At 45.4% G+C, this 26,914-nt stretch overlaps 1 protein-coding gene across 1 annotated transcript in view; it reads left to right on the top strand.

Moving 5' to 3' along the window:
* Cdc14 (cell division cycle protein 14) overlaps window positions 1-26,914 on the top strand; it is a 48,522-nt gene that overhangs the window by 11,048 nt on the left and 10,560 nt on the right. The window contains 10 exon segments of the mRNA XM_077643620.1: window positions 2,097-2,189; window positions 2,800-2,879; window positions 3,263-3,329; window positions 5,333-5,483; window positions 9,344-9,573; window positions 11,553-11,692; window positions 12,784-13,108; window positions 15,990-16,117; window positions 17,744-17,800; window positions 17,802-17,948. Of these exon segments, the coding sequence (XP_077499746.1) occupies window positions 2,097-2,189; window positions 2,800-2,879; window positions 3,263-3,329; window positions 5,333-5,483; window positions 9,344-9,573; window positions 11,553-11,692; window positions 12,784-13,108; window positions 15,990-16,117; window positions 17,744-17,800; window positions 17,802-17,948 (1,418 nt within the window).

Genomic DNA, 26,914 nt, shown 5'->3' with positions numbered 1-26,914 from the left:
GGCCGTTCCGAGTGACGATGCCGCTGGTGCCGCCTCGATTGTAACAGCGGCCTCTGACACCACCATGACCGCCCATTGCACAAAATATTCAAAAAGCGTTCCGAACACGCAGAATAGCTGAATGCTACTAGGTAGAGCCAAAGGGTAGAGCCCGCGTGCATGATGGTGGTCGAGCGCAGCGCGGTGCGTAAAATATGCGAGTAAAAAATGTTTTTTTGTAAACTCGGGTCATAAGTTAAGGGTGCGCAAATTATGCGAGGGTGCAAATTATGTGCGTAAATACAGTAATTTTCTGTGGCTTTTCAACAGGAAAAAAAAAAGAAACCCTGCAACATGGGATGGGTGAAATATTTGCTCTTAATTTTTTTCACAGCCAAGATTGGAGCAGCTCATATACTAGAGCATGTGTTATAGAAAAAGTTTGCACCCAAATACAAATTTCAGCAGCTGTTTCAGTGAAACCCAGTTGTTTTCGTTGTTTGTAACAGACTTTAAGAGACAGCTTCCTGAGTGTCGATGTAGATCATCTCTGCGTGCTTCTGCTCAAGGCAATTTATGCATCATGTTGTGAATGTGTTGCCTTGTTTGCGGGCTTTTTTTTTCTTCTAATTAGTTGTTCATCTACTGCTTTTAAATTCAGAGCATGGAACATTTAGTGAAATAAGGTCTTCGAGAATTGGTTTCTTTGAATGCATGAAAGTACCATTTGGCTTTTTTTGTTGTAATCACTATACTCCGTTTCATACATAGCAGGTAGCGCTGCAGTGGCTGCGCAAGTAGTGTGTCCGTGAAACCATATTACTCCACCACGTATTATCGAGCGTTCTTGAAGCCTCCGTGAGTGCTTCCACAGAAACAAAGAGCAGTATAAAACGAAGTGGTGGCACTGAAAATTATGGTCAAAGCTGTGAGGCGCTCAGTACTCTGACTCTCTGGGTATAAGTATCACCGAGGGAATTACTTTTCAGGCACGGATGAAGTAAGTGCGATTCGCCCTGCCAGCTGCATATCGGACCGCCAAACTGATTCTTACTCCTTGAAGTCTCAATAAGTTGGACGACGAAAATGTAGCAAGAGGTAAATCGAAGTCAGAGATTGCCATTCACGACACTTAAAGGAGTTCGGAAACACCTTCCGAGGAGAGCACATCAACTCGCTCAATCACTACATTGTGTTGTCATGAAAACCTGAACCAGATAATACAGTTACATATGCAGCAGAGGACCTACAATCACGCTGAAACTTGGCGAGCCCTTCCCGGCAACTTTTTCAGCTTGCACCCTCCTCCGTCGCTCGCACCGGCGTATAAAAGTTGAAGTGTGATATTGGTCAGATTCTTTCAGACATCAGGCAGCTACCATGGTCGTGGCCAATAAGCCGCGTAACTCCGGCGGATCAGGATGCTCCGCCCCCGGAGGTGGGGGCTGGCGGAGAAGTGCCGACCTTCCAGCCTGCAAAAAGTGATGAGACGAGAGGGAAAGACGCAAATGGCCACTGTCTTGGATTCGCGAACCCGAAATTATGTCGCCATTTTGTCCCATGACGTCATACTCACATAGTTACACCTCTATCCACCATATTGGACCATGACGTCATCATTGGCACGCGGCAGATTGTTGTTTTTACAATGCTATTGTAGATGGCGCTACAAGTGTTAATGCGAGATGTGCTGTTATCTTGTTGCTGCCACAGATGGCGCTGTAATCTCAGGGTAGTAGTAAACCCCACGAAATCTCCAAACGTGATGAGTAAGAGCTAACTCTCTTAAAGCATGGCTCAAGAAGCTTCAAAGCAAGTGAGAATTGAGCGGAACCCAATGCATAAAGATGCAGCTTTTGAAGTGTGCACAGGTTATGAATATAAACGGGAGCGGTTTCTCACAATGTCGAGTTTCTTTTCACGGTCAAGAACTAGAATTTCTGCCCCTACGTCAGATTTGAAGAAGTGTTACATGAGTTTTTCGTCCGAAGGGAAGGTACTCAGGCCAGAAATTTGTGGTAAATAAATGGAATTGAATTGAATTGAAAAAAAGGCATGTTTCCTGCTTGTGCTTGGTGCAATTTGGTGGTCATTGTGCAATCCCCATGTGTGTGCAGTCATATGCCCTGGCTCAGAAGAAGATCATCCACTACACAACCAGTGATGCCAAGAAACGCGTCAATGCGGCCTTTCTGATGGGATCCTATTCGGTAAGTTGGCTCTCGCCTGACTTTGACTACTAGTGTGCAATTGGCTCTGCTGGCTACCAGTGCAACAACATACAGGGCTTCAGAAAGTGGTCTGAATAGAATAATTAGCAATAAGTTGAGTAGTTAACAAGAACAATAAACAAGTTGAAGGCTTGATTGTGGCATGCACATTTGAAGCGTTGCCTTTCAAGTGACGTTGACATTTACTTTGCTTCCGTGTTTTACCATGCCATCCACATTTTGTAGAGAGAGGGGGGACACCCTCAGCTGTGGTTGGCCTGAATAGTTTGCGATTGCGGTATAATTGTAATGTTATTTACTTTTAAAATCTTCCTCAGCTATAAAACTCCTCTCTTGCATTAGGGCAAATAAGGTAAATTGTTCATTTTTCCATCAGTCTATTGTTCCTACTGATATCTGTAACTATAATTTCAAAAATCAGAATGTGGCTGCTAACACACAATTGCGCGAAAAATTCCAAAATGCACTATTTTTCCCGGAATCTCGGGGGAATTAGGGTTCTTAGGCGTGCCCCATAGCCATGGTATGCATGTCAGCCGATAGCGACAGGCATTTGCAGAAGTGTAGCACCCGCCTTTTTTGTGCGCAGATAATCTACCTGAAGCGGACGGCTGAGCAGGCATACAAGTCCTTGTGTGCTGGCATCATCACACCTTACATTTCCTTCAGGTGAGCAAGCACATTTGTGCTATGTTGTTACCAGCAGGTGTGTAACATTGCTATTGGACACACGTGACGAACGTTGCTGCAGTGGGCATCTAAGTGTAGACGTCTTTTCCCCTAGTGCCCGCACACATGAGTGTACGGATGAGTAGAGATATGTGGCAGGAATGTCCTAAGCCAGTGAAACTATGGGGCCGCTTTTCCTCATATTGGCTGCTAGGCCCAGTCTGAAGAATAACCTAACAAAGGACATGTAGCTTGTAAGAAGGGCTTTAGAAAACGTGGATACGAAAAGTGCAACAATAGAATCGCAAAAATCTTGGAGGTGGCTGTAGGGGAGCACGTGTGACATGGAATGGTTGTTTCACGGTTGGTTGTTGCATGTGCAGGGACGCATCCTTCGGACCATGCACATACAACCTGAGCCTGCTCAACTGTCTGCGGGCTATCGACAAGGTAGGTGGACTCGGGGTGTCTAGACATTTCTATAGATGTCCATTTTGATAAAAATGGACATCTATAGAAAACTCACAGCATGTCCACATATAATATTGATGCAATATTCAACAACATTGTGTAGACATTTTGGCAATATTGTTTTTAGATGCTGGGAGTTGCATAGTAGCACGTTTCTTCCAAGGGAAAATCCTTTTTTAGCGCGACACATAAACTGGACGCAACAGGCACTAACAAACGAACACAAAGCGAATGCGATCTGATCGGCGACGTGTGAAGATTGAGGGGTCGAAGAAGGATTACATAGAATAGGGCCCACTGTAGAAGAAAGGTATTTCAGCAGCGTTTGCTTGGGCTAGTTGGTTCATGTTTCTTCCAAGAGAAATTCATTTTTTAGTGCGACACATAAACGGGGCATGACAGGTGCTAATTTTTTAGCGTGCCCCTTGCAGTGGCAAGTGCAGTTAACCATGTACCACCTGAAACAGTGGCCATCAAATGTGCGAGCTTCGTTCTAGGCAAGAGAATTGGCATCTCTGATGGTGGATTCAATGAAGTTGAACATAACAGAGAACACCTGTGAGGTGAACTACTAGTTAAGGACTGATGGCACAGTGCACTGTGTGATTGTTGCTGCTCTTTAGCTCATGGGTTCTCAAACATGATTCCACACGAAGTTTTGGTTCCTTGGAGTGCCTTCTGAATCTATGTATGCAATCCGTGCATGGCTCAACTCCCTTTTCTTTACCCACTATGTTTTTTACTAATTGTAAGTGTAATTGCTTATAGGAGACTGTTTCACTGTACAGCTAACCGTTGTTAATATAACTTTGATGTTATTTTGAGATCCTCTTCATCTGCATGCTTTTTTTGCATCCATGTTAAGCAGGAACGGACAGAAAGTCAACGGGGCTCCCCCCGAGGCTGAAATTATTGAGAACCTCTGTTCTAGATTACTGATATCCCATAATTGTAAAATAAAGCATGGATTGTTTCTAGGGTGCATCTTATTTTATGCACCTGCTGTTCTTAAAAGCGTTAAAAGCGTGCCTCTATCATCGTCTCGGTAGCGGGTGCTGGCAGTGACAGCATACAGGGTCAGTGCCAGGCAGTTCTATGGGTGTGCACTTGGGATTAAGCAGCCGGTTACTGGTTGCTGAGGAGCCAGTCTGAGAACAGTACTATTCGAGGAAGCTGGTTTTTTTTTAAGCATCTGTTGTGTTGATGTTGGGATTTTTTCTTCCTGCCTTTTTCTTTTTCTCTCTTTGAGCAATATTTGTGCTGACAAGTAAAAGTGGAATCTGTAAAGTAAGCCCCTGTACATGGTCTCTGATCTGCAGTAAATGATTGGGTACTTGAACAAACATTAGAGGAGCGACATCAAGGCTGAAATGGGCTGATGCGACGAGAAAGATGACTCGCATACCAGTGGTGCCTGCTAGCGGTTATGACTACTATGGAGCAGGGCAGTACAAAAGTGGACTGCGGAGAGGTGGCTGGAGTTTTTTTTAGTTGTGAAAGATTTTCAAGCACAGTGCTGGAAACAGGAGCACTAAGGCTGCGTCCCGTGAAGTCCTTTTTTTTCTCATCCTCTGTGTTTTTCACGTACTAAGTACAAGTTTTTGACCATTCAGCAGGCATTAAATAACCCAACTTTGTTCCTTAGTTTCAAACGTAGTCCGATATATAAATTTGCCTATGCTAAGCGAAGATGTGTGCTTTCTAGTTTATACAAGTTTCATTTGCTTTATTGATATGAAAATTTGTCGTTCTGACCTGGTTTTCAAACTGATTTAAGAATAATAATGATAACCATTCATTGAGGTGATGGCAAAGGCATAGAACCTGTTTCACTCGGGACGAGTGCCCAGACCATGGCCTGAGTTAAGAGACGAAGAAGGCAGAAAGGAGGGAAAATCCCGGTAGCCATGTTGGAACGGCTTTACGAAATCTTTTTGTGGCTTTCTTGGCTAAATGTGAAAATGGCTGCTGTGTCTCTGCAGGCGGTGCTTCATAAATTCCTCGATTTCGAGACCTTTGACCTGGAGGAGTACGAGTACTACGAGCGGGTGGAGAATGGTGACCTCAACTGGATCGTGCCCAACAAGTTCATCGCCTTCTGTGGGCCCCACCCCAAGAGCAAGATTGAGAATGGTACGTGCTCTTTCCATGCAGACAGACCAAACAAACTCAGAGCAAAAGGTCAGTGTCTTGCATAAACGCATTTCCTGCCCTCGTGTGTCCACGTGACTTTCTTCCCAGTTGTCAGCCTTTTTTTTTTTTAATCACTTTAGATTTACTGTAGTACAGTCTCATCATAACGCATCCATTTTCAACAAATATTTTAATATAACATTCCAGTCTGCCATGCTTGATTGGTCTTATTATCTCTACCGCTGACTTAATATCACATGAAAGAAGACAACAGTAAATGAAGCCAGGGAAAGCATGAGGGAAAGTTAATGTTTTTATTTATGGTGTTGGTCAGTTGGAAATCAACGGTGTCATCATTTTGTGCCTTAAAGATAATTGATTACAAAGTAAAAGAAAAACAACCGCATGCCGCTAGTGGTATTCTAACCGATGACCTCTGCATTTCATGTCACTGAAAACTGAGGAGCAGTGGTGGCTGTTCAGTCTTCAGCTTTCGAATGTACTTGTGTTGCAAGTAATCTGACCGTGAGAGTGTTCACCAGTGCCACTCACGACCGTTGTGCGGATGTGGTATGTCCTGTCGTACTGCAAATGTCACATGTGGAACGTGACCGAACAGTGAGGGTGGCAGCAGCGTGGGAACCCTCTTATGCTACCTGTGGCATCAAGTGGAGCATTTCAAGTATTGAAAGTCTGGAAACAGGTTGTTGTAAGAGCCCTGTAGAGCTTGCTTTTACTCCGGAGACTGTACGTAGCACTGGATTAAGCCTAGAACCAAATCACAAACTTTGTTCAACCAAACTTTGTCTTGTTCCTGGTTCAAACTGGCTGCAAGTAGTGACTTCTGGGAAATGGAGGCAACTTTGTCCATTGCGTACGTGCTAATTTTGTCATGATGCAAGCCGTTTTAATGCGAGAGTGTTAGTACTCCGTGTCCGAAAAAATTGTCCGCCGTCTGCGTTGGCAGCCGTTTGAAGCCTTGCAGCCGGACCAACAGGCCACTCCGGTAACCTACCGTAAAAACCGGACTATAGGTCGGACCGGAATATAGGTCGACCCCCTAACTAACCAATTCTAAAAATGAAAAAGATCTTTTTCAATGGGAAAAGTACCGAAAGACATCCTTACTTTGAAACTAATGCGACTCGAGAGGTTGCACAATGGTGACAGTATTTAATTTCATTTAAATGCTGCTTGTATGTACACCCGGCAAATTTTTTAACAATATCGCGCACCAATTGGCCCGCGTGTTTGTTTCTGGCACAGGCAAGTACGGCGCCATAGAGCAAAGCCCTCCTCTTCATGAATCGCCGCAACCAGGATGGCGAGCCTTTGAATTGCGCCCTCGTTAGTCTAAAGGCACGCGCGATCTCTGCCGCTTTCACGCGGATGCATTCGGCAGTGACAGGCAGCGATCTTGCTCGCAGTGCAACGTTTCCTTCTTTTTCTCGATACACTACGGTCTGCCCACGAAATGATGTTTTCTTCTGGTTGCTGCAAGTTGTAATACGCAGCTTCTGCCTCCGCCAGTACTGAATGCTCTTTTCGGATACTCCAAATTCGCGCTGTGCCGCCAGGTTCCCGTGAGCTTCCTCGTACTCAATCGTGTTTTTCTTGAAGGCGACGGTAAATTGCCGTTAGCTCCCGCTTTGCATCTACTGAAACGCAAAATGGCGGCACTGCTGCTGATGGCGATGGTGATGGAGGCTGCTGACTTCAGCCACCCATTGTTGCAAGACTTCCGTATTTTTTCCGCCAATGACCGGTATATAAGACGGGGGTCGACTTTTCACCATGGTTTTTTGAAAAAAAGTTCGACCTATATTCCGGTTTTTACGGTAGGTGGGCCACCTAGGTCACTTGACCTAGCGGCATAATCGCAACCTGCCCACCGGATTGTTACTCTGACCACCGTGAGAGATGACATTTAAAATAATTACTGTTTCCAAGAGGTTGCTTGGGAAGACCAACCTGGTTCACGCAAGCCCCGCCGTTGGCAGCACCTGCCATCGCAGAGCATTGGCACATCGCTTAACCGCTGCACCACTGCGCCAGGAGTGGTATAAGGACTTCCAGCGATCTATGAATGTAAAGTCAAGATTTACCAATTCTGCATACTGTATGGGCATTAACCTATTAACGCTATCGTGTCGTACTGTTAAGGTGGAGCTTAGGTGTCCCCTGCAGTTTTTTTATAGCACAAGCTGTAATAGCTTTGTCATAAGCCATTTAGGTGGCATAATGGCCGCCACAACGCGTGTAACTTTATGTGGGCTGCATTTGCATGTTCTCACTGCGCCGTTCAAGTGTCCACCTAAAAAGTGAGCCAGAAATGTGCCTTTCCTTTCCTCAAAACCAAGAGTATTTTAGACTGGGAAGATTTCTAGTCTAGCCTTATTCACAGTCTAGGCGCTCCTCCGTTGAATTTGACGAAAGACGCATTACTGGCTCACTTTGCGGTGGGCACTGCAGCCAGGCTGTGAGAAAAAAATGCAAGTGCCGACTAAAAGCTTGCTTTCAGCTAGCATATGTTTCTTTCCCAGCGCGGTCGAGGTGTTCACTGGCAAAGCAAACCAGTTATCCACCCCCTCTATCATCAAATCTAGCAGAGGGTCTAGAGCACTTCTAACAACGTGGTCAAAACTACGAATAAATAAGGCTGGATTGAGAACTTAACTGTCTAATCTGCTTCGTGCATGGGGGCCCTAGACTGTGCTGGGAATGATTGAAAGGGGCAATCCAAGATGCAGAACAACGCTTTGAATCAGGCATGTGTTTCTGGTCGTGCACAGCGCTTTCTAGTCCCATCCTGCACTCCACCCGCAAGCACTGCTATTTCAGTCCCGGACCCTGCAGCTCAACCTTCGTCTTTTTCTGTCACTGGTTGGTTCAGGTGTCCATCCACCAACGAAAAAATGAGCCAGTTATGTGCCTTTCCTTTACTGAAATCCAGGGGTGGTTTCGGCTGCAAATAAGGTTAGACTGGGAACTAGACAGTTATTTGCATCGATCAAGCGGGCCCTCAAGTCCGTGAAGTGTGTTCGGGAACATTCCCGTACGGAGACCGCAAGCGGAACAAGGCTGAGTATGCACATGAGTGTAGAGACACTCAACCGAACAGCCACCTGTGAAACATCATAACGGGTCTGCAGCTCCAGACCTTGGTTGCTAATGCGGTCAGTTATCACTGATTAATGTGCTAAGCCGGTAAGCTTAGGTAGCTACAAAAAAGTAGCCGTTCCAAAGGCTCTTTATTCTCACATGCTCTTTTTTTTTTTGTAGAAGGTACTGATTTGCACGTTGCGTGATTTTCAGAGCATTTCAACATCAGCTGAAATTAATATCCAGCCTCAGAAATAAGCCGCCTGTGCCAAAAACGGGACGGGTACATGCTATTTCGGTTAAAGCCTGTTCTATGATTGTGTGTATGTTTCAGTCAGACTTTTTCTTGCACTCCGAGGAGACAAGATCAACTTACATTTGTTTATAGGAGGTTTCGTTGGGGCTACCTAATATATTTCCAGGCCGAAAAATTGTGAACATAGCTACACTGACAACAGAGAATTAACTCCAGCTTATCTAAAGGTTGACATGGTGGCTTCTGTATTCACTGTTTCTACCTCCCCATTTGGTTTGCTATGAAAGGGTGTAAGTAGCACTGACAAGGTGAATTTGTGCATTGAGAACCGTGCACCAAAATGGGAATAGGTGAGTGGAATGATGCAGGAGTTGAGAACAGAAAATAAATAAATAAAAAAAGCTTGTGACCAGGACACACAGCCAGAGGCTTTCACTATCCAGAGAGAGCTTGTGAGAGGAGAGCGAAAGGGCCAACCGTAATGTAATATGCTTGAATGCAGGCCACCCGTTTCACTCGCCGGAGACCTACTTCCCGTACTTCCGTGAGCACAACGTGAGCACGGTGGTGCGGCTGAACAAGAAGATATATGATGCACGCCGCTTCGCGGACCAAGGCTTTGAGCACAAGGACCTCTTCTTCGTGGACGGCTCGACGCCCAGCGACGCCATTATGCGCGAGTTCATTGAAATCAGCGAGAACACTCCCGGTGCCATAGCAGTCCACTGCAAGGTAGGGCGGCTCATTTTGTTCTGTTGGAGCAATAAAGCGTTAAGTCTCAGTGGCACTTCAGCTGTGCACCTCATGAGTCAGCGGAGAACTGTTGTGGTAAGTTTGAATGGCGGCAGGGTTTCAAGCCAGTATTGAGACTGGCTGGCTGTCGGAGAGAATTCAGTCTGTTGGGCTGTTTGTGTTTGTTCAGTCTTTGCTTTGTTGGAGAGAGCATTGAACTTGCTCAAAACTCTTGTGTCTTGGAATAAGATTAGATCGTTTGCAAAAACTTTTATAAAATTATGATGTTCTGTTGTCTTCAACTTGCCTAGGAGTTCCCGTATATTGCCGTATATTAGTCGACTCCAAATACAAGTTGAACACTTGCCTCGCAGCCTTTGCTGGCTAAAAAAGTTGACTCAAAATATAGGGTGACATGTCCCCCCCACCGCACTCACACCTACTCCATGGGATGGCATTTCAGCATGTGCAGCCCAAGCAACAAATGCGGTAACAATCCGATTGCAGCGTCAGCAGTCAGAGGCTGATGGAGATGAAATGGTGCTCGATCATGGTTTCCATTCTTGCATGCGGCTGGCTGACTAATGGCAAACAAATTTGCCAGTGGCTCGGGTAAATCCTGGTAATTGGTGTGCAGCTTTGCTGGCACACCAATATGGGCAGCAGATAGCTACCGTCTCCATGGGCTAGCCCAGCAGGGAAGCTCCAAAAAGGAAACTATGCAGCCAGACTTTCCAACAGCTTATTGACGGTAACCCGGCGACTAAACATTCCTGCCTTTGTGCACTGATCAAAGGGGCGCGGGAGACAATGTTATATGCAGTTCAGGCCTGAAGATGAATATCTGGATAATATCTCAACATGGCGCCCCTTCGGGGGGCCCATCTAAATTAACCGATGTGAGTGTTCGGTGCCCGAATAAATGAGCTTCTGATGCCATACACTGGAAGGGGTTTTGGCGGGACACTGGGGGCAATCCGAATTATCTGAATTTCCGAATTAACAAGGTTTTAGTGTATATTGCTTAGCTGCTGCTTTTATGATAACTGTATCGAGGACTGCCTTTGGAATAAACAGCATCAATGTCATTGTGACGGTTGCGTGTCACAACCAGGTACCCCAGGTGCTAACCATGCTGGCTGGCTGGTGGGAATGCTGACCTCTGTGAGTTGAAGTGTGGTTGCTCTTAAGAATATGCCTTGCGCGATTGATGTTGGCCTGGTCAGTGGGCACGTTTAAAAGGGCACACTTGTGGGATGGTGAGGTTGGTGAATGTTTGACAAGTGAGACTTGTGAAGAATGTAAGAATTTATTTCTGTGGCAGTTGCGCAAAAGTCGTATGGCCATTGCTATCATAAAGCAGAAGTACATTGTAGTTTTCTGTAGTCTGCTCCGTCTCTAGGGCTGTATAGGTGGATAATTTATGCCAAGAAGCAAGGGGGGGGGTTCATCGTGAACATTATAAGGAAGGACCCGCTCAAGCTGCTGACAATTAAATACTTTATAATTTTCTATCATCTTGCACTGTTGTGCTGAGACTTCCAGTCTAATGTGTACATTCGTTCGTTTGAGACAGAACCTCTGCCCCTGCTGCTTTTCTGTACAGGGAGCTGTAGTGTTGAATTCTCTGAACCTGTGTGCAGTGCTATAGTAGGTCCAGGAAGGAGCTAAGGGAACCGATGTTTTCTTGATGCCAGATTGTCCTGCCTGTGTTTCACGCATTCATTTCTATTTGGATGGGGTTGGCTATGCTGGCAGCTTTTGTGCCTGTGGTGGTGGCAAAAAAGAAGGAAAATACAACAGATGTCGTAGCCTGTAATCCCAGTGCTGTTGTGGCCGTCAGTGTTCTTGCAGCTAATTCACGTGGTTTACTAAGCCTTGTGAATTAGCTGAGCAAGATCACTGGCAAGTGCGCCATGCAAAGACATGCAGCTGAGTCCAGGTGCCAGTGGTAAAGTTTTGGTGGTGGCTCCTTGCAGGCGGGCCTTGGCCGCACGGGTACCCTCATAGCATGCTACATCATGAAGCACTTCCGGTTCACAGCGGCCGAGGCCATCGCCTGGATCCGCATCTGCCGCCCGGGCTCCATCATTGGCCACCAGCAGCACTGGCTGGAGGAGTGAGTGTGGCTTACAATCCTGTGGCCTGCCCTCTCGCCAAGTCGATCGAAAGCACTTCATTTGCTAAACACAGTAGCTGTGTGCTTGCTCATCTGTTTATTTATTTATTTACAAATACCTTACAGGCCTCCAGAGAGGCATTGTGTAAGGGGGGGTCAATTACAGAAGTTTGTGCAAAATAGATTAGAAAATAAAAAAAACAGTAAAAGTACAGCAAAACACAAAAAACAGGTGAGTTCAGATACAATATCGCTGTCGTTATCGTTATCATTATCATTTAGTCTAGCCATGACTAGTTTCAGAGCTGATGGTATTATTCTTCTCATCTTGTTGTATCACACTCGGCAAAGTAGTGTTTTGAGAAATAGTGTTATGACTTGATGTGGTTGACAACTGATTACATGCCTAGTTTTATCCGTTAACCTACATTTGTCTGACAGGCTTGGTTCAAGGTATGCTTTAGTTTGCTTGGGACTCACTGGCAGTGTTTTGAGTTTGGAGGAGTACTAATTGCAAGGCTGGCTTTTTGTTGCCCATATCTTTTTGGGAGGGTAATGATCTATGCTTTTTATTAAAGGGACACTGAGGATGCCTCCATCCAATTTTTTTCGTGGATGAAAGTTGATTACTAGGCTTTTTGTTCCTGGTGTTGATGTTTGTTCAGCTGTGAAAAGCTCGTTTATTATGGAGAAAATTGCATTTTTTCCTGCACCACTCTATTTAAACTCTCGGCGTCAGTACCTACAAGGACTCTGTGATCACCATTTGAATGCGGGGCCTAGTCTCAGAGATCAGAGTAGGAAACAACTGTATTGACATCATTGCAGTTAGCCTCTAAAAAAAAACAGTTGATGACAGGCATTACCTGTATTTGTTTTCATTTTTTTTCTGGCATATAAAAGCTTTGTTTCCATTGAAAGAAAGCAATCTGTCGACACTGGCTGATGTCAGTTTGTCTTCAGTAATGCACCAGAACCTGTGAAAAATTGCTAAGCATGCTATAAAAGGCTGCTGTGTGGTGTAAGACTGTGCAGTGGCCTTTTATATGATGGCTGTGAATGACGTGCTTGGCTGTGGTCATACTTTGCAGGAAGCAGCACTACCTGTGGCTACAGGGCGACCTGTTCCGGTCGCAGCTGAGCAGCGGTCAGCAGCTGCAACAGCACGCCAACAACCTGAACAACAACCAGGCTGCAATCGGCAACACTGGGACCACCGGGGCCGGCGGCATGACACGGCGCTCCCTCTCACCGCACAACCGCAGCGTGTCGCCGCCGGCCGCCACCAGCAACAACCGACGGGGGTCGCCGCGGCGCGCCGTGCCGGCAGATACTGAGGGCACGGTAAGCCACATTCTGGGCCGCTTCCACCTGACGGACAAGAGGACACAGCAGCAGCAACAGCAGCAGCAGCAGGTGACTAGCCTCTGTTTGGTATTCTCCTCTTTGATCCCTATTCGGCAAACTCATTTCTCCCCGCCAATTGCTTTCTGCCTGTGAAGAATGCAGTAGAACGTTGATGATGAGAATATCACAGGGTCGCAAGAAATATCCGGATCGCCCATAACTTTTGCCGTCAAAACATGAATGAAATCGGCATGCTGCAGCATGGGAAATTCTTTCGGGCTGACAGCCCCTGCTCAGTGCTTGTGATGTGTACTGGGCGGCTGGCAATTGAAGCATTGTCGATGAGAAGGCAGTGCTCTAAACTCGCTGTTCTGGTCGCAGCTTCTGTGTTATTGTCATCCGTAGTGGTGTGGGAGGCGTTCAGAACACTCAAAGCTCTGCATATTGTACACTTCATCGCACTTCAGTTCAGATTATAGGTACCAGCATTGGGTGAATGGAGGCATGGAAAATTCAGACCTTGGCAGGTCACTTAATCCCCACTACCGAATTGAGGTGATCTGTATTTTTAGAGACAACATTACTCTGCAAAGATCTTATCATTTTTGAGACTTTTATTGAATCGTTCCTTAATTAAGCGCTTTTTTCCGCACTATGTGATGAGAAGTCGGGTGCTAAAGGTGAAGCGTGGTTTTTTCTGTGGCTGTCTTTATGTGCAAAGCATGGTCACTTTTCTGTCTATTTTCAAGATTAGTGGGGTGCGTTTTTGTTTAGTGTTACGTTGTTGGTAAGACTGCCCATGCAGTTGACTTTTCCTAAATCAGAAATTTGAGTTTGTGAACTTGGTGCACAGTTCATTTTCAGATCTGCTATGAACATTTAGGAATTGAGACTGGTTACCCATAAAAGAGGTTTATTGTTGGGTATCTGTCTAAATTTCTATTTCTTTTTTTGTCTGGAAAAGATTTTGTTTTGGCAGTGAAGTCCATTTTTGATCTTGAGTTAACGCTGATGACCAATGTTGGTACAGCAGACATAGCAGAGACTGGCATTTACCTGCCATTGTTTGGCCTCAGGACTGTACGGTTAGGAGTTGAGCTTTTTCGGTTTTTTTGTGTTCATTTCAGTCTAGTTTTATTTTCATTGAACATTATTTCCTAAGGATGAATTACCGTTGTATTTTTTTGCAATGTAGTCTAGTGTTCAGGTGTTTTTTTGCGAGCCTGAGCATTTGGTTTACCAGTAAATACCATACAAATGGTCTTTGGTTACTGGTAAAGCACTTTTAGGTGTGCTTGCAGAAGGAAATACTGTCGGCAGTGAAAAAAGTAACTGAAGTTAAGTGAAGGAACTTTGAGACAAAATTGCAAATTGAAGTTGATTGCTGAAACGTGGATTGCCGTGCTGCTGTTGGGCTGTTACTAGGTTGAGCAAGAGAGTGAGGCATCACGTGGTCTCGTGTTGATCATAGTGATGGAACCACCACCTTACAGTCGTGATAACAGGAGCGTAAAACTTATTTTTGTGATGCTTACTCGCAGTCTCGAGTGTTCTTACATGCAGCGGAGAACGCTGCTTAACCTTTTTACCACCATACCCGAGGTGTACTTGTCATTGGCGATTGTACCAATATTGCCAATGACGAGCCACACTCGTCCAATGGCCCGATGTTGCATTGCTCTCACTTCCAAAGATGAGTTGCAGCTGACAATTGTGTCGGTTGCATTTTTCAACACTAGATGGCCGCAGTTGTCCTCGAGACGAGTTTTATGCCTTTAAAGTATGCTTTAAGCCTGAGAAGTCATTTTTGCCGGAAAATTTGTCGATTTTTGTACATTTTTCAGGAGTTAATTCGGTGGTTAAAGGGTTAACCAAGTAGCTGCCCTAAGTGGGCGATAACATTGAAGAGCGCTGCGCTGGCAGACGGCATAAGGGAAGCAGTACCTCAAAATGTGCAGCTTAATCCAGCGCTACATCGTCTACCACTTCACTGGCTTCCTCGCTTAGTTAATTTTTTTCTCCTTTGACTGAGGGTAACTTCTACTCACCAGCTACGGCATGCATGATCAAGATACTGACCTTTTTTGGTTAAAACTAAATTTAGAAAATTCCATTCGGCGTATCTTCATCAGTTTTCTTGTCAGTTTAAATCGACACATCCATCTCCTACCAGCTGTTTTCGAGTAGCGATTTTGCGGCGGAAGGTTCTCTGTAATGTTGCACGGTTGTCCTTGAAGCCGAAAAGGGGTGCAGTGCGAGTTTGTTGAGAACAACCATCTGCCCTGAGGATTTGAATTCCTCGTGTATAAAGTTACCAGACCTGCTTGGGAGACGCATTTGACTGGGTATAGCAGGGCACGAAAACACTAGTAGGGCTCTAAAGTCGGGCCTTTGATTCCTTGCTCAAGGGTTTTTGCAGTGGTGGAAAATTCCTTTTGAGGCCATAAATGGGGTGCACTATGGACATCACTCACTGTGTAGTTGCCACTGCGTTTGCACCTTGAAGATTGAAATTCAATCTCTTAACCAAAAATCTCCAAACCTATGGGTGCTATGGGCACCCAAAAGAAATACAAAAAAGTTCAGCTTTATTATTTCTTCTCAAAATGGCTGACATGGCGTTCTGATGGTGTGGAATCGCTGAACAGGCTTAAATTTTTTATCGAAATAGCTTTGGTTTTAACCGCAGTTAAGTCTGGCACCTAATGCTCAACTGTGCATGTAAAGGTGGTGCCATTATGTTTGGCATTTCTTGCGCTGTAGACATGGCTCAGTTGGTGACAATGATGACGACTCGTTTAATAGTTGGACCAAATTATGAGAGATGTTATGTATATTTGTTGTCGTGTGTATAGGCTGTATTCAGTGCGCTGTGCTCAGCTGCAGTTTGAATGCCTAAAGTTTTGAAAACGCTTGACATCCAAATGATGCACACCCTCTCGCCTATCAGGTGGATCGCGCCAACAACAACACTGTGGTGGGTGAATCGGAAGAGGACCTGACGCAAGGTGACAAGCTGATGCGCATCAAGGCCCAGCGGAGGCACCCGCGCTCACTCACAGCCGGTGCCGCCCTCGGGTAAGTGACCAGCAAGGGGCTGGTTGACCTTCACTCTATACACTCATGCACCTATATGGTAGTAAGGGAATGTGCTATTCTTTAGCGCACACCCTTTTATAAATGGGTGTGCTTACTCCCTGTTTACTCCATTTTGTTTAGTGTGACAAGGTCTCTCTAGCATCGTAATTATATCACTCCTGTCATCTATGCTTTTACACCTGCTCTCTGCTTTTTCTTATCTGCGCGCGTGATCGACCCAGTACGCCCATGTGGTGCACTGCACAGCCAGCGGTGGTTTTTAATTAAATTCGGGAAAGGGTCAGAACTTATGAGACACTGCCACATTGTAGCAGAATGTGAGTGTGATTGCGTGAATAATTACCCACTGAGTAGGATGAAGCTTTTTCACCAGAACTGTTATTATCGTGTCGTGCAAATATTGAAGTCGCAATACTTGGAAGTTACAGTGAACTGGATTTCATTTGTGGTTGTGTGTATTCGATGAATGTGTATAAATGAACTGTTTTAGTTTTTTTTTGGCTCATCTCCGGAGCATTCATTTGTTCATCAAACACTGCAGTAAAAAATAGACTCTGCCACTCTGTTGGTCTTTGTGTGAACTGGTACTGTGCAAGATGTTACGTTGCGTTGCGGGTATGTCATGAGTTAATCTGGCAGGGCCAAATTGGGCACAACCAAGCTGGCTTGACCTTTGTCAGAAATAACGCCGCCCACGATTTGCCTACCCGCTTTTTTGTTTGGTTAGTTGTCTGGATCACTGGTTTGCATTTAGAGCACAGAGAATACAATGCCATATTGATATTTTAATATCGCCACCGCAGTGGCTGAATGGTTATGGCGCTCGGCTGCTGGCCCGAAAGACGCGGGTTCGATCCCGGCCACAGCGGTCGAATTTCGATGGAGGTGAAATTCTAGAGGCCCGTGTACTGTGCAATATCAGTGCACGTTAAAGAACCCCAGGTGGTTGAAATTTCCGGAGCCCTTCACTGCGGTGTCTCTCATAGCCTAAGTCACTTTAAGACGTAAAACCCCCATAAACCATATTTTAATACAGTGAAAAATTTTTTAAAATATGTTACTGTTAGATTTGGCTGCATTAAAGCTCTTGGGCAGCACGCTGCTTTGTTAGAACAGCAGAGAATGTTTGCAGTCACTGCTGCAGGGATCAGTGTACAACCCACCGCAGTGGCTCAGTGGCTAGGGCGCTCGGCTGCCGAGGCCGAAGATGTGGGTTTGATCTCTGCGGCGGCCGCATTTCGATGGAGGTGGAACGCAAGGTGCCCATGTAATGTCCGATGTCGGTGCATGTAGAAGAACCCCAGGTGATCGAAATTAATCTGGAGCCCTACTGTGGCGTCCCTCGTAGCCTGTGCGTTGCTTTGCACATGTTAAGCCCCATATACCATACCAGTGTTCAGTGTGCCAAGAGTGTCCTAGTGACCGTATTGGCAAGGAAGCAGTTGGTCATTACAGACAAGTACAGCAGCGGGGAAATATGTGCGTTAAGAATCTGATGACTGCAGAGCAAAACTTAAAATCGTGTAAAATGGCCGATGGGTGCAGTGAAGCAGCAGCCCGACTGGCATTGCCGTAGGGCTGAGCTTTCTGTGCTTTGTGCCACAGGGTCGACGAGGGGCGCCCGCAGCGGCGGGCTTCCTCCCAGCCCCTGAAAGGGGGGGGCCACATTGACGCCTCCGGGGGGCCCCTTCCCTTCTGCGGGGGGCTACGCCTCCCCTGTGAAGTCCCTGCGTACGGGCAACCGCAGCCCAGCCACAACGACTGGCACAACGGGGCGTCGGCGATCGCCCACTTCGCCGCCTGCTCGAAGGTGGGTTTTTCTGGTTGGTTGTGCAGTGTGTGCCACTTGAGGGCTGTAGAGCGGAAGTCAAGATCAAAATGCGCTCCAGCAAAGGCCTCATCATTATCATCATCTTTTCAGCCTTGGGGGAACCCCAACAGCTTTCTGCAGGGGCTCGGAACTCTTTCCGTTCCTTGTTGTCTGAAATGCATGCAAAAAGATTATGGTCCGTTAAAGAATGCTCAATGCTGTTAATAATGACTGGCTCTTGCATAGTGAAACAGCCTGCTATGAGCAATTGCGGTTATGATTAGTCCCATAATATAGTGGTTAATGGAAAGGTGCGGTTTTAGGTGCTTCCAGAACGTCAAGAAACCCAAGGGTTCTTGTCATAACCAACAATTCCTGCCTAAACATGCGAGCCTATGAAAATGCCCTTTAGAGTCTGTATTCTAACCTTGGTCTCCATGAGAAGTGATCCCCTGAAATGCTCGCTGTCGGGCTGAAACAATCCCTTACAGCAGAAAATGCAGTGGTGCAGCCTCAATGTCTACAGTTGTTTCCACCAGTTGTGGAAAACCCGCAAAAACTCGCTGCACTTGTGTGGACTGCTCTTTTTTTTTTTAATTAAAAGCTCAATGCACTCAAGATCAGAACGTGCCAGCAGAGATTATTGTCATCATCATCATCTCTATAAATATAGAGAAAGTTCATGCACATCAGTGGAAAGAAGAAATTATGCAATCGCTGCTTTTGAATATGGCTTCTGTGCAGTTGCAGCTACTGCAGGCCACCTCGCTTTGATGCAGTCAAAAGGATGAGCGATTGTTCCAGAAGTGGTGGGTGTCTGAGGCCGTGAGCTCCATTTCTGGCGCTGGAAGGCATACAGTGAAAAATGTCAACAAAGCGGAGCGTCACCATTTTGACGGCTGGGCCAATGGCGCTTTGCTTCTCAACTGAGCACCACAGACACTTCCGCTGCTCAAGCAAGTCAGACAGTACCTCCCGAGGTTCAGTCCTCAGAGTCTGAGCTGAGTTGACTGCAGTTGCTGCAGCTGTTCTTCGCATAAAATTCGCCATTCAAGCGCGACTGCACGAGCACAAAGGGGAGCTAGCATGAGAGGCATGTAGATTGGTGTCCGTTTCCGACACCTGACACAAGGTGGCGTTGGCTGTGCAATGTGTATGCCTTGTCGCAATTAAGCGCAGCAGTCTAGGCCCCACAAATACGTCTCACACACCGCAGATACGCTGGAACCTCATGTAGGTTCACTCCTCCAATTTTCTATGGCCGTTTTGGCAGAAAGTTGACACAGACTGAAAGAGGGTGACAAAGCTTTAGTGCACTCTTTTTTTTATGTCTTGTCCTTGTATGTACGAAAAATACATGATTTAGAAAATGCTTATTACGCCATGCAACCTTTTTTGTGTGCCAGAAGCATTTCAAATATTTTCTTTGAACCGGAAAACCACTATTTGCACACCGCTATCTCTTACACCTCCCGAGTGCCCACTTTCAAAAGCCCACCCAGATAACATAGTTTCTATTCACTGTTATGACTGTGACTAGGCTTGTGCGAGTATTAGACAATTTCGTATATTCGGCGGAATAGTATAGTGTTGGATAATTAGATATTCAATTTGATCTGATTGTGTTTTGCTTGTAATTTCTGAACTATTAGTCTCAATTAGTCGCCGCGATGGCTCAGTGGTTACAGTGCTCATCTGCTGACCCAAAAGACACGGGTTCGATCCTGGCCACAGTGGTCGAATTTCGATGGAGGCGAAATACTAGAGGCCCGTGTACTGTGCGGTGTCGGTGCACGTTAAAAAACCCCAGGTGGTCGAAATTTCCGGAGCCCTTCACTACGGCGTCTCTCATAGCCTTAGTTGCTTTAGGACGTTAAACCTTCATAAATCAAACAATTAACCTCAAGTGAATAATTGTTCACTTAGTGCAGTTTCGGTTTAATGTGCGTCCAGTGGGATGGCAGTGCAGTCATGCACAGCCAAAAGCAGCATCCGTATAACTGCATGACAGCGCTGAGAACAGGTCGCTTGAGAGGCCAGTGCTGAAATTCTCACGCTGCCTCTGCCTTTCGTCTCTGCCCAGCCATGGCCACGTGTGACGCACGGCTTCAGTCTTCTCCTCTGTTCCCGCTGCCAGTCTGCACCGCTTCTTCCTGCTGCCTAAATTGCCTGTCTCCCCCCTTCATCACTGCTGCAGTGTGGGCTTTCTGCAGCATTGCATTGCCCGGCCGAGTAAAAAAAAAAAAAAAGAAAGCACATGCAATGTGGACTCTGTTGCCTGCCCAGCTTGCTTGCCTGTCTGTCTCTGTGTGTGTTTCTTGCATGCTTTTGCCCCTCCTGTTGTGCCTCTGTGATCTTCCTATTTTAAATGCCCCAAACCGCCTTTCTCTGCAGTGATGTCTAGGCAACTATTGTGCATGTCGTGGAACCTGCCAAGTATTGCATGTGGCCTCCACAAATGTGGGGAGTTCCTTGGGTGGCCTACTGAAATTGAGTGGCGGTGGTTCCCTCAAACAGTTGCTGTCAAAGTTGATTGGAATGATCGCTTCTCTGCTAATGCCGATCGCATCAAATGCTTAATTTAAGCAGCAGTAATCGACTCAACAGCATATTAAGTTTATTCCTGTTGCACTGAGTAGTAAGCGCTGCAGTTTTTTAAACCGCACACTTCTCTGTGAATGAAGGTCACGATTGGTGCACACTGCGGAATGTTCGTGCATCGTAAAGCTGTTCAAGTTTGTAGCCTGGTATAAACAGTCATAATCAGCGCAGCTTGGCTTGGTGTCTTGCTGTAGTAAATGTTAAACTGCAAGAACTTTTGGTGGCGCTTCGCCGCAGCTTTCTCCGAGCATAGGTGGCGGAGTCTTGGTGTGCTTAACGGGCAGCAAAAGTGCAAACTGAGTCTTGTAATTTGAGAGCTACATAGGAACTTGATTTTATTGTTTGATGTGTTGAGTTAATATGCTAGATTCTAGAACCCGTCGTCAGTACGCTGGTCATTTGAAAACTATGCGTAAGGTATGCTATGTTTATGCCATTGTATGGAATTGGCAAAGTAATTGTTACAAATGCTTTTATTTGAGCAAAAGCTTGCCACAGTACTGAATGGCTGTTTTAATTTTTGCAATGTATTGCACGCTGTCGCAGAATTTTCTCAGCATATCTCGTAACTTCGTTTACCTTATTGTTTTTATGACTCCGAGCGAACAAGTTTTTACCATACAAATAAGCAAGCAGATCAAAAAAGCATTGTTGTGTTCTTTTGCGCTGTTTGCATGGTGATCTTTTCGCTGTAAACACGATATATCAGCTTTGCCATCTGTGTGTCATGAAAAGAAAATGCAGCATCTCTCTTGCCTTCCTAGTTGTCATGGTGCTAGCCTCAGGCCTCCAACTTTAACTGGAGACCCAGACGCGGGGTGCAAAATAGTCACTCCTTCTCTCTGGTGCATCCTAGCATACCCGGTGTTTGCATGTATTTCAACATGTAGAAAGAGCACATTGGAATTGCGGGCATCCCTCTTCTTATGGCCTCCTTCTTTATCACCTTCAACACCTCGGCAGCCAGTAAACACAGAACTTTTTCCTCTTTGACATAGCTCAAAGGTTCTTGAAAGCGTTTATGTATACAGAGTGGGATCAGTAAGGACTATCGTATTTGTTTATCGTATTTATGAACCTACTTCTTTTCCTGGAAAGTCTACATCAATTTGGGGGGAGGGTTCATTATGTGCGAAAAAATTTCGACTTGCAAAAGAATCTGTAGATTTCTGTAAATTTGTGATATTCAACTGATATTTTTATAAGCCAAAATTTCACATGCGTCCGCCCATTCGCCCGCCCGTCCATCAGTCAAGTTGCACCCCTGCATCACCCGCGTTCACGTCACTGGTGTCTCGCATCGTTTGTTTCGAAAGATGCTTACTGTATCACAGTGCGATCCCACGACTTTGTGATAGGCACTGGTTATTCACGGCAAGATAACAAAAAATTGCTGAACGCCGGCCCTGAAGGTGAGGTGCGCATTTTTTGGGGGGAGGTTAAAAAAACTAAGCTGTCAAATGACAAGTGAACGGCGGGTTCGTTATGCGAGTCGGTTCATTGCATGAGTAAATATGGTATTTAAAAATAAAATGATCGAAAATGAGATAGCAAACAGTCGCCCGAAAAACACAAAATGAAGGGCTTTGGACACAAGAAGTGTTTGAATATGCCTGTGCAAGCACTCATGGTACTATGCAACTTACTAGGATGTCTTGGAAAGCTCAGATTTATAGATTCACAGTTGGGCTGCTCTTTTTCAGTTCTCAGAGATTTGTCTTCTAAAACTCTGTCATTGAGTACCGTATATACTCGCGTAATGAACCCACTTTTTTCTCCAAAAAAGTGGGTTCGCGTTCGTGCCAGAACGAACGCTGCTGGTATTTAGCATCATTCACTTTGGTGTGATCCGATGCAATTTTGGGGAGCCTACGGCACTTGCCAATCGTGTCGATATAATGCTAACGTGCTGAACATCGGCCCTAAAGTTCAGGCGCACGTTTTTTACTGCAAGGTTAAAAAAAAACACACAGGACGGTGACGAGTGCCTAATGCGAATGACTATGCCTTAGCTTACAGCACACATCTGGTGCTCTGCCAAGTTCGACAAGCGCGCCCCCCTCCCCCCCACCCCTCTGGCAGGAGCTCTCCTCAAAAGTGGGTTTGTTATGCGAGTACATATTGTATTTAAGCTGTAGTTGATGTAGATCTACCGTTAGTGTCACAATACTGCAGTGCTGAGTCATAGCTGCATTGAAAATGAGGCGAGAGCATAGTGACAGAACAAAGGAGGCAGACAAAGTATGAGCGATCTTCCTCACTGTGGGCATCAAATGGAAGGCATGTATGCCATCCGCATATGCTGCTTCCAGGCTTCTTTAGCCGCAGGCACATGACCTTGGCATCTCGAAACTGCCTCCATTACGCATGGATGGATGGAGAGGCTTTTTGCAGGGAAAGTGCGTGCTGGTGTAGAAGGGAAGGTGTTAGTGTAGCAGCTGTGAGGAGGTTTGACACCAGAGGAGAAGACCAAATTCCTAATTTCTTGGGTGCAGAATAGAAAATCCGCAAAATTTCGCAAATGCACATTAATGAATGTGCGAAGTTCTTTGAGAATCATAAGACGCATGAAAGAAACATGCAAATTTATTTTTTTGAGCATATGCCTTGCTTGCTGCAGACGTCATTCTTCTAAAATTTAAGGTTGCTATTGTAAGTCACCATCAAACGATGTTTCTTGTTATCTTCACTCAAAGAATGCCGCTTGTTTGATACAATATCCCCACAACGACTGCAATGAAAGAGAGGGTTAGGGTCTATTCTATTCCAGCTTTCACAGGACATCGAAATCTTCACCTTACCTTGTTCGTCTTGTTTAGAAAGAAACTGTGCGGGATTCCTTGTCAATGGATTTTAGTTCTTGAGCAGTTTTCATGTACATGTGCCTCTCAGCATGTCCAGGCATGCTTGCACACTCGAGCCTTATTTCTGGTCGAACCTGACCTGCAGCGGATCCTCCTTCGACTATTATCGGCCTGAACAGTTTGGGATTTCTTTATAACGTAATCGTAATTTTATTTCATTTAAAATTTTTCTGTGGTCTCAAAAGTCTGCCTCGTATTTTATTCATGCAAATAAAGTAAATTAGCCATATTCCTTTCTTTCTGTTGTTCCTACTGATGTCCATACCAACACTTATAAAAAAAATTAGAATCTGGCCGCCAACACAAAGTTCCGCAAGAAATGCTTAAATCCGCGATTTTTTGCGGAATTGTGAAAATGCGAGAGACTAGGGACATTAATTATAGTTAAGGAGAAGACGCGTTTTCACTTTGGCTGTGTGGAAAGACTAGTCAGTGCACCTTATCAAAGGTGGTGCATGTTTTGCTTGGGAGTACCACCCCAGGCACAATGTACAAATGTCTCTCCTTTCGCGCTAGTCTTGGCTGGCAATTGTAATGTCACCTGAGTCGCGTTGTGAGCATGGAACCTGGAGCAACAAGGTTGAAGAGCTACCTTGCAAGATTATGCAGGCATCTGTGCTACACATGTTTGGCAAAGGCCACGCTGGTGTTGGTGGAGCTAAGTGTTACTGCAGAAAACTTGGGAAAGGTCACTGGCAAGCTCCACAAAACAGCCTGTTGTGAACAGCTGTGTGTGAAGCAGAGAAGAGTCCACAGTATTGGAAACCTTACTGTGGATATCAAAGAAGCTTGCTAAGTGACTAGCAGATAGCAGTGTGGTCAGTAGGCGACTGCATTAGAATTGTCACTAATAACACATTTGCTGCAAGGAGTAAGTAAAGCGCATTTGCGCTCGGCAGCATCAGTGCTAGGGTGTTTTGACTGACCGTATCGTGACAAAATGTCACCACGAATGCTATAGTTTCTGGTGACATCACATGGTGGCACTGTTAAAACAGTGCTGACTCTTTTGAAAAGGAGCTCAGACTCTCTTCTTTTTCTCGGCTACAGTGCAAGGTTTGTGGCTTTGTGATAAATAGCAGTGCCGCTGGAGTTAGAGAGAATAACTTCAGTGAAAATACAGCTTCAAGGGTTCAGCCTAAATTGAGGACAACGCAGTGAGCTACAGAAAGGAAAACGAAGAGTAGGGAGAGAGCTTCGGTCAGGAAACAAGTGCGAGTTGTTGAATGCTTGGGTGAAACCAAGAGTAGATAAGAAATGTGCATGAACAGGGCATGTAATGCAAAGGCAAGATAACCGATGCTCCCTTGCAGTAGTAGAAAGGATTCCAAAAAAAGACCCCAAGCATAGCAGGGGCAGCAGAAAATCAGGTGGGGGGTTGAGATTAGCAGGTTTGTCGTGGTAAGGTGGCCACAGCAGGCACAGGACAGGGTTGATTGGAGAGACATGGGAGAGGCCTTTGCTTTGCAGTGGGTGTAGTCAGGCTGATGATGACGACGAGCTGGGGACAGTAGCTTTAGGGCATATTCGAGGCATTAAGGTGATGGCCTAATTCAAGGATGCACGCATGCATTGATTTCTCACAATGGTTGTGTGACACTAGCAGCCTTTGTATTTAGCGGACGTAACTGGGTAACATAAAAGATGTCTATATGTTTGCAGCTAGTGTATAAGTTTGTAGCTGAAGTAAAGCGGTTGGATGTGTTTGGCGATAGTATTTTTCCTGCTAACTATTTTGGGTCCCAAAGTGCCCCCTCTCTTGCATGTTATGCAAATCTGACCGTTAGATTGATCATTTGGGCAGTATGAGCGACTGACTGAAACACGCTGCAGTGGGTGTTCGGTTGCCGAGAGTGAGGTCACAGGACCTAATTCCTGTGACGCTTTCCAATCCTTTCGTCATAGCATGATTCATCCTTTATTATTACAGTTAGTCTCCTTTATTATTACAGTTTAGTCTCGTTTAGCCATTCGTTTAACTTGAACTGCCAGTTTATTCAAAGTGATGGTTTGGCCCATTTGGCGTCAAGTGTATTAAAAAGACTCCCCTCAATGTGCTTCTCTAGCAGTGTGTGAATGTTGAAACTTTCCGATATGAATCAAATACAAATAAAACAAAAAATGCTTTCAATTATCAAATAGAATATCTGTTCAGCACGAAAAAAAATGTCGGAAAAAGATAACCAGACATTGTCACCCTTATTATTTAAAAATAGTTTATGGACTTTGCAACCAAAATTATACTGACTCAATGCAATACAAACAACAACAATACATGACATGCACAGGAATGTATAGTGCTTGATCATATAGCATAACAGAATGCAACCTGTAATGTGGTCATGTAAGCCTGGTAACAAAATGAAGTCCATGTATTGACGTAGCTAGGAACAAAAAAGTAGCATGATGGGCAATAAAATTTACTTACTTTATGTACCCAAAAGGCTCTAAACGGGTGTTACGGTCTCGATAATTCAAACTTCAAGGGGCCGGTAGAAATTCTCCAATTATGTGAAGGCTTATTTATTAAATGCTACCCCCTCCCTCTGTCCTCGAGAAAAAACAAAACAAAAAATGCGAGAAATGTGGTAAAACCCTATGAGGAGACCACCATCGCAGAGACAGGTTAAAGCACATGATGAGCGCAAAGTTTTGGGAGGGGTGTGGGGGGTGGAGAACAACGCAGACGCAAAGAAGGGAACGCTTATTGGCATCAGAACGGCGAGACTGCTTTTAAAAAGGGAAAAAAAATTTCCGGGTGATCAACTGGATTGATGCAGAGAAAATACGACAGCATTCTTCTTCTTTCGCTCTCTTTCAGTCCTGATTTTCTTCCAATCATGAATCCATTGTCTTTAACTCCGAACTCTATTCCAACTCTGATTCTATTTCAATTTTGACTATGCAACTACGCAAAATATGTCACACTGTTAGATCGCGGCGAATCCTCATTCCAGTACCTGCGCATTGGCACAGTCAGGGTTCGCACGTTTCCTTGAAAACCTTGAAAACTCTTGAATTTGAAAATGAGATTTTCAAGGCCTTGAAAACCTTGAAATATTTGGTGGTGCCTGAAAAACCCTTGAATTCCGTGATGATAGTCATTGGCGCCGTTCAGTGATTGCCCGTTGATCAACTGGCCACTTTGAAAGCGAGGGTTGCCTCTCGATCCAAGTCAAGAAAATCCAGTTCGGTTCGGGCGTTTGTCCTCCATGTTGTCATATTGTTGGGTTGTGTTTTTTGTTCGCTGCGGTCGCGCACTTTATATAGTTGCCGTCCTCATACCGCTTGTTAATCGTCTCCCGTTGGCTTATTCAGAGCACGTGTAATGCGGCATGCGCTGGATGTCGACGTAATTGTGTGTGCGCGCAGTGCCCGGGAAGTGCAATTTTCAGCGATCATGGCTTAGCCATGACGAGTACATACAAAGACTGGATTGCGCCGGACACGACGAGTTCGCATCGTGCTAGATGCAGACCATGCAGAAAAGTGTTTGACATC

This window comes from Amblyomma americanum, chromosome 11 (assembly GCF_052857255.1).
Source record: "Amblyomma americanum isolate KBUSLIRL-KWMA chromosome 11, ASM5285725v1, whole genome shotgun sequence".
NCBI classification, from domain to species: domain Eukaryota; kingdom Metazoa; phylum Arthropoda; class Arachnida; order Ixodida; family Ixodidae; genus Amblyomma; species Amblyomma americanum.
This window is presented reverse-complemented; position numbering and strand designations above follow the sequence as displayed.